Below are 8,512 nucleotides of genomic sequence, written 5' to 3'. Positions count from 1 at the left end.
CAGCTTTGGGTTAGTTAAAAATGGGCTTGAGTTTGTGTCCGCCCAAACCCAGAGAGAGTCTGTTACATAATTACACAACACTCAATGCAATGATGTTCTGATATGATATTTCCTGTTGGATGAAACACAGACCACCCAGACAAACATCAGTTCTCACCCAAATCCCCTGTGAAGGGTTTCAATCTTTCCGCTCAACCAAACTGAACTATTTTTATCTTGTTCTGTACATTTGTGGTTTTATTTATTTATTTTATTTAGTATAAACAGGCTAAATAAATACTCTAATAAGAGGAAAGGAACATTTAGTAATTTAATACAATATTTTATGCATCTTCACGTGCTCTTAATATCTGGGTCATTCCATAAAAAATGATGTTGTTTTTTTCCAATTTTGTGTCCTTCATGAAAACAATGAAAAACTAACGCCAGCTTTTATGTGTTGTTAGCATAGCCTATAAATGTCTTTTGTCAATGAGGATGCATTATTTTAAAATAAAAGTGTATATAATAACATTTACTTTTAAATTACCCTTTCAAAGTGGAAAATGCACCCGTTTCGTGAGTGAACCTTATATAGCTACTTGTTTGGGAACCTCGTTTATTATTGCGGAGTGTGTGGGGTTCTTTTGCAGGACGTCCCACACAAAGACACACACACACACACACACACACACACACACACACACTGCTGTCGCTGATGAACGTACATTCCAAGTAAACGCTGAAATATTCTGAAGGTGATACATTAACATCCGTTTCTAGGCGACCGTGAACGTCTGAACGTTTTGTTAGAATGCGAGTTGAAAGAAAGAAGAACGCTTCAGTCGGCAACGTGTGCGTGCGTGTGTTTCGCGGGATATTTCTCTTTTAAAACAATAACTTTTAACAACAACTAAAAAGTAACTTCAATGGTTTTGAATAACGGTAGGAGATGTGCACAGCACAGGTAAGATCTGTTTTTATAAACCTTTCCGTGGCGAATCGCTCATTTTACTTTTTTCTTTAAAGGGCAACACATCACGAACTGGCTTTGTGGTAAATATCCGTCTGTTATAAGTTATCTAAATATACCTCATACTATCTGCTGCTTTCGCTCTAGTCTTTTCGCAGAAAAACAAATGTAACTGAAAGTAGTAAAGTTTTCATGCTATAAAACCGCAAGTCGTTTAAAAGGAAAAACAGATGTGCGCATGTGCACCACCTCCTCCGATCTGCAACAACAGCTGTCAAAGGATGTTTAAACAACATGAGCAGATCACGTGTTTGATGTACTCATCTAAACACATCAAACACTGATCTCGGATCAGTTCATGTTTAGATCGAAGATAGATTCATATATACAGTTAGATACAGACAGACAGACAGATATAGATAGACATAAGATGCATCTCTATGTCTGTTCAGGATGGAAAGATGTTGCAGGACATGGAGCAGCGACTGCAGGAGGAAGGTTTGGACCCCTCGGCCTCCATTAATGAGCGCTTGTCTTTGCTGTGGCAGCTTTACAAGAGCAGTGAAAGTACTGTGAAGTCCCTCAACCAACAGATACAAGATCTTCAGAAGGAACGAGTCGCTGAGATTGAAAAGGTGAGTTGGGCTAAAGAAAAAAAAACAACTCATAATTTACTCACCTGTATTTGTTTCAGATCCATATGAGTGTCTGTGGAACACAAAACGAGATGTTTAGGTAGATATATATAAGAGATTGTGTGTGCTCCCAGGTCCAGCAATACATCAATCACATTAAGAGTCTCACAAAAACCCGAGACTCTGTGGCTTTACATCTCGAACAAGAAAACATAGCGCTCCGTGCTTCTCTGGACGACATCCACCTGCAGCAAGGTGCGTTTCTGTCTGTTCTCTCCTCCCTCAGGCCCGCTCGCTCTACTCCACTCATGACATTTAAATCTATATGTACAGAGGCTCAGAGGAGCGAGGTCTCCGAGATGTTACTTCAGGAAGGTCTGGCTGATATCATCCCCATCAGCTTGAGTGAACAGGTGGCCTACCTCCTCGCAGACAGAGCATCCCTGCTGGAGAAAATACAGAGCCAGGATGTGGATGTGAAGAGCGCAAGCCATCCTGATGTTCAGACGTCGCAGGGTTGTGAAGATAATGTGGTCAAAGTAAGATAATCAGTTCTCATGTTGTTTTACATTCCTACATGTCAAGTCAAATTTATTTATACGCACGTTTTAAAGCAACTTTACAAAAATTCATGATGTTAGAGTTTATAATTTCTTAACTTCATGCCTTATGTCGCATTTAGCAGATTGAAGCTGGACAATAATATAGTTTACATTTTGCAACGATACAACCAGTCAAGCAGTTGAGATTTGCTATATAGTACATATTACTTTACGTGAGTATACTGTATATAGTTTATATTTTCCAACAATATTACATCATGTTCCTGACCTAATTCGTGTTTTATGTTTTTTTTTTTATGAATGTGTAAAATGTCTGATTAGAGACTTAATAAATATTCCTCCTCGTCTTTCCACAAGGTGTCACCACCACTACACGCTCAGAGCCCTTGGAAGCGGCTCCTAGGACTCAGAAAGGCAGCTCAGAGTAAACAGAAATTAATGCCTGTATGTTTATAACAATTAACCTGATGCATGTAATTGAAATGCACAACAAAAAGCATAGAGGCGTAAACAAAATTTAAGAGGCGTTGGTATTGCTTCTTATTAGTCTTAATTCAGATGGATTCCAACAAACCTTACAGTTTATTGTGTGTTTAATTTACACAAGGACCACTTTTACTAACTTACTTTCTCTATACTTTTATTAACCTTTGATTTCTTTACACTTTTACTATCTTTACAGTTTACTTTACACTTTCTTTTACATTACAATTTTACTAACTTGACACTTTTACTTTACACTTTAACTAACTTGACACTTTTACTTTACACTTTAACTAACTTTTGATTTATTTTGCTTTAAATTTGACCATCTATACAATTTACTTTACACTTTTAATTTATACTTTTACTAACCCTTGATTTTTTTTATTTTCACTTTTACTATCTTTACTATTTACTTCACACTTGAACTAAATTGACACTTACTTTACTTTTTTAGCAACCTTTACAGTATACTGTGTTTATTTTACATGAGGGCCACTTTTACTAACCTTTGATTTCTTTTACTTTCACGTTTACTATCGTTACACTTTACTTTACAGTTTTACTAACTTGACACTTTTACTTTACACGTTGACTAACGTTTGATTTCTTTTACTTTAAATTTGACCATCTTTACAATTTACTTTACCCTTTTACTTACTTGACACTTTTACTTTACACTTTGACTAACATTTGATTTCTTTTACTTTAAATGTGACCATCTTTACAATTTACTTTACACTTTGACTGACTTGACACTTTTACTTTTTTTTTCACTTTTACTAACCTTTGATTCCTTTTACTTTCACCTTTACACTTCACTTGACACGTTTACTAACTTGACACTTACTTTACACTTTTACTTACCTTTACAGTATACTGTGTGTTTATTTTACACGGACCACTTTTACTAACTTTTGGTTTATTTTATTTTACACTTTTACATCTTTACAATTTACTTTACTCTTTATTTTACTATACACTTTAACTTACTTTACACTTTTGAAACCTTCTTTTAGTTTACACGTTACACTTTTACTAACCTTTACAGTATACTACAAGGACCACTTTAAAACCTTTGATTCCTTTTCTTGTTAAGTTTTTTCCTCAAGCATGCAAGTTGAGGATTCTTTGAAGCAGCATCTTAGTTGCATGCACTGGTTAATGGAATACACAAAATACCCACTGTCAAGTGGTCTTATATGAGTGTTTGTGTTTGTAGCAGGCGGTTGACATGCGGTGCAGTGGGGATGACAAGCTGAAGGGGTGGACGTTGCAAGAACTGGAGCGAGATGTAGAAGAAGCCTCAGCCCGGCTCTCCATGGCCCACAAGGAGATCCGCAGACTCACGGATGAGCTCGAGTCTGCTCACTTGACGCAGAAGGCTTATGGTTAATCACTTCACTGGTCTCACACTAGGGATAAAAAGGTGGAAGACACTCATAAACACACTGACATCAAAATCATGCTTTTGTTCTAGAACCAGAGCTGCAAGAAGCTCAAATGGAAGTTGAACACCTCCGACACGAAGTGGAGAAACTGAAACGCTGTGGTATCATTTATTCCTCATTTATCTGTCTTGTGCATCTTAGTAGTATCAACCTCTCAGCTGAACTGACCTATGGTCTGACTTGCTTTTCTTAGAAGTGGCTGAACTGCGAAAAATAAAAGAGATAAATGAGAAACAGGAAGAAGAACTGTGTTATCTTAGGGTGTGTGTGAAGAGACTACAGGCAGAACGTGTGAATTTGCTTGAAATGGTAAGATAATAATCTATTTAAAGATACATAAAGAAATGGTTCCTCCAGAAACATGTACATAAACACATACATACATACATAACTGGTCAAAAATTTTAGGTCAGTAAGATTTTTTTTTAAGGAATTGAAAGAAACTTTTATTTAGAAAGGATGCATTAAATTGATCAAAAGTGACAGTAAAAACATTTATAATGTTACAAAAGATTTCTATTTCAAATTAACACTGTTGTTTTGAACTTTATATTCATCAAAAACATCCTGAATCCTGCAGTTTCCACAAAAATAATAAGCAGCACAACTGTTTTCAACAATGATAATAATGAGAAATGTTTCTTGAGCAGCAAATCATCATATTAGAATGATTTCTGAAGGATCATGTGACACTGAAGACTGGAGTAATGATGCTGAAAATTCAGCTTTGATCACAGAAATAAATTACATTTTACAATATATTCACACAGAAAACAGTTATTTTTAATTGTAATAATATGTCACAATATAACAGTTTTTACTTTATTTTGATCAAATAAATGCAGCCTTGGTGAGAAGAGACTTTTGCATACATTTGCATATACTCTCTCTCTCTCTATATATATATATATATACAGTATATATATATATATATATTTTAGTGCTGTGAAACGATTAATCGCATCCAAAATAAAAATATGTGTTTGCATAATATATGTGTGTGTACTGTGCATAATTATTTTGTATATATAAATACACACACATGCATGTATATATTTAAGAAATATTTGCTTAAATATACTGTATGTATATATATATACACATATATAATTTGTATTATAGAGAAATATAAATATTTTAAATAACACATTTTTCTTAAATATATACATGCATGTGTGTGTATTTATATATACAAAATAATTATGCACAGTACACACACATATATTATGTGAAATTTTTTTTATTTTGGATGCGATTAATCGTTTCACAGCACTAATATATATATATATATATACACACACATACACGTACACACACATTATATTACTTAAATTCATCTTGAGTGAGTTGCACCATAAAAAATGATAAAAACACGATTCATGTTATTTTACTGTAACAGGCAGAAGCCCCTGACAGCGCTGTCACTCCATCCAAAGAGCCGCAGGAAGAGGATATTCATAAACGGTTCGACCGCAGTTTGACTGTTTATAATCGATAAACATACTCATGCTAATGGACCTTATTTATATATATCATTTTTATAAGAATAAAGACAATGAAGAATTCCGCTGAGAAAACAGTGACACACCTCTGGAAAGCTCAGGTTGTGAAATGAATGGTCTGGTGTTTTCCAGGTGTCTTGATGAGATGCAGGAGAGGTTGATCACGCTGCAGGATCTGACCCGGGTCACGCTGAAGCTGCGGATGGAGTTTGAGATGGAGGCGGATCTGCGGAGGAGAGCAGTGGATGAATGTGAAGAGCAGAAGAGGAAGAGGACGGAGACAGAGAAGTTAGTGCGAGACTTTCAGAACCTCTGTGAGAAGCAGGCGGACGATTACAGGACCACCGTCGGCAGCCTTCAGGTGGAGGTGAGGACTGAGAAGGAAAACACACACACAAGTTTAATATAGCAAATGCTTTAAAGGGATTCTCCACTTTTTTTGGAAATAGGCTCATTTTACAACTCCCCCAGAGTTAAACAGTTGAGTTTTACCGTTTTCTAATCCATTCAGCCGATCTCCGGGTACCACTTTTAGCATAGCTTAGCATAGATCATTGAATCGGACAGGACCATTAGCATCTCTCTCAAAAAAATGACCAAAGAGTTTAGATATTTTTCCTATTTAAAACTTGACTCTTCTGTAGTTACATCATGTACTAAGACCGACGGAAAATGTAAAGTTGTGATTTTCTAGGCTGATATGGCTAGGAACTATACTCTCATTCCTGCGTAATAATCAAGAAACTTTGCTGCCGTATCATGAGTCCAGCAGGCGTAATGATATGACGCAGTGCCTGAAAATAGGTCTAATAGGTTAGACAAACTTAGTCCCGGTCACGTTGGAAGTTACCGAGCTGGGGACTATTTTCAGGCGCTGCGTCATATCATTACGCCTGCTGGACTCATGATACGGCAGCAAAGTTTCTTGATTATTATGCAGGAATGAGAGTATAGTCCCTAGCCATATCAGCCTAGAAAATCACAACTTTACATTTTCCGTCGGTCTTAGTACACGATGTAACTACAGAAGAGTCAAGTTTTAAATAGGAAAAATATCGAAACTCTTTGGTAATTTTTTTGAGAGAGATGCTAATGGTCCTGTCTGATTCAATGATCTATGCTAAGCTATGCTAAAAGTGGTACCGCCAGACCCGGAGATCGGCTGAATGGATTCGAAAACGGTAAGACTCAACTGTTTAACTCTGGGGGAGTTGTAAAATGAGCCTATTTCCAAAAAAAGTGGAGTATCCCTTTAATGCATGCGTCTTGTGCATTCACAGATCAGAGATTTAGCATCTAAGGTACGAGAGCTGGAGGTGCAGGATGTGGAAAGACAGTGTGACAAACACCTGAAGGAGGTAACCAGAGCCATTTGACTTTGATTTGGTCATTAGTTATGATTAGGGACTAACTCACTGACTTTTTTTAGTTGTCATGTCTGGACGCTGAAGTTTGCCGGCTGAAGTTTGTCCTCCAGGAGGAGCAGCAGAAGACCAGGCAGCTGACAAAGACCACGCAGGTGGAAATCCATCAGGCCAGAGCTTTGGTCCAGGTGTGAAGGAACCTCTATTGGAGTGTTTTTGGTTCCGGAAGTATTTTTTCCATTCATTTCTCCCATAGGGACTTAAAAAAAGTCTTTGTTAAAGAGTTAAGCCATGAATCAAGCCAACCAGCTACGAGTTCATTCATAACATTTTGTATTTGAAAGTTTTGGAAATTGGATAAAGGTACAAGACTGTGAACTTTGGTTCTTTTGTTGTTGTAAGCTGTAAGGACCTTTGAAATAACAGAAATCATTTGGTGGAGTGATATGGTATATGCAAATTAGGTACTTTTGAATATGTTTGAAAATAATAATACATCGGATGCCCATTTTCCACAAGTTGGTATGATTCTTTAGGGTCTTCATGTAAAGTTTGTAACATACTTTGGTTAAAATTCCTCAATGGTTGTGTAAAACAACACCCTTTTACCTCCTTAAAAACAGCTCGGTTCACAGCGACCCGTTTCGGTGCATGTCTCTTTAAATGATAATGAGCAACTGCTCAGTGGGGGGTGTCGACACAAGACACACAAAGTGACGCCTTGGTAGACAGTATACAAATGGCTCAGGGCGGAAATATGCTAATACTGGAAATATGCTAATACTGGACAGTCCGTCAGTGGTCGTGGGCGGAGCATGAGCAATGTGACATCATATTGCTCAGAAAATCTTGATTATTGAGAGTGTTTAGGCTTTTTAAAGATAAAAAAAAAAGGAGTGAATGGATTTTTTTCATTGTATGGTGGTTGTGTCCACACACTGCAAAGACACATTTATATGTAAACACCATGTAAAAGTGAATTTAGCATCCGATGACCCCTTTAACCTCTTTAGTGATGGAAAGAACTACATACAGCATAATCGGATTAAAAACGATAAAGAAATATAAAACTACTCATTTAAAATGTTGATTATATATTTATATATACGGGAGGAGCTAAAAAGCTATTTTGGCACGTTTTGCTTCTTTCGACTCTCTGGAATTTTTCTGTACAGAATCATGGGTAATGTAGTTTTTTTTTTTTTACCACAAATTCCGCAGTTTAACACGATTCTTCTAAGTTGAAATAATATTGGCTGACGGGTTCAACAGAAGCAAATAGTGTCGATTACCTCGTAGCTCGCTTTAGCTGGTTCACTTTATTTTATACATTTGCATAATTTCCAACACTTTCACCTATATTCTGCCAAATAAAACTTTGAGGATTTTAAATGTTAAAAGCTTGAGGGTTTGAACGTTTAAAAGTGAAGAATTTAAGACATAAAATAGTTATTTTTACAATTATCACAAAAAAAGTTTTACAGTACAACTATAATTTACAATAGTAATAAATGTATGTCTTTGTTTTTATAATTAGAGTCAAAACTAATAATTATTATTAT

The 8,512-nt window shown here is 36.2% G+C and overlaps 1 protein-coding gene across 6 annotated transcripts in view; it reads left to right on the top strand.

The window, feature by feature from the left end:
* Positions 1-8,512, top strand: part of LOC309487883 (coiled-coil domain-containing protein 30) — a 62,370-nt gene that overhangs the window by 46,098 nt on the left and 7,760 nt on the right. The window contains exons 1-12 of one of the 6 annotated variants that reach the window (XM_082155829.1): positions 640-737; positions 1,405-1,587; positions 1,722-1,842; positions 1,921-2,126; positions 2,508-2,594; positions 3,856-4,024; positions 4,114-4,185; positions 4,278-4,393; positions 5,484-5,548; positions 5,719-5,953; positions 6,867-6,944; positions 7,016-7,138. In XM_082155829.1, coding sequence (XP_082011955.1) covers positions 1,414-1,587; positions 1,722-1,842; positions 1,921-2,126; positions 2,508-2,594; positions 3,856-4,024; positions 4,114-4,185; positions 4,278-4,393; positions 5,484-5,548; positions 5,719-5,953; positions 6,867-6,944; positions 7,016-7,138 — 1,446 coding nt within the window. In that variant the 5' untranslated portion in view covers positions 640-737; positions 1,405-1,413. Of the gene's footprint in view, positions 1-639; positions 947-1,404; positions 1,588-1,721; positions 1,843-1,920; positions 2,127-2,507; positions 2,595-3,855; positions 4,025-4,113; positions 4,186-4,277; positions 4,394-5,483; positions 5,549-5,718; positions 5,954-6,866; positions 6,945-7,015; positions 7,139-8,512 lie in introns of those variants that run through there. The other 5 variants (XM_082155827.1, XM_082155825.1, XM_082155826.1 and 2 more) reach the window with 5 other exon arrangements.

Source organism: Leuciscus leuciscus, assembly GCF_965113295.1.
Source record: "Leuciscus leuciscus genome assembly, chromosome: 23".
Lineage (NCBI taxonomy): Eukaryota > Metazoa > Chordata > Actinopteri > Cypriniformes > Leuciscidae > Leuciscus > Leuciscus leuciscus.
This window is presented reverse-complemented; position numbering and strand designations above follow the sequence as displayed.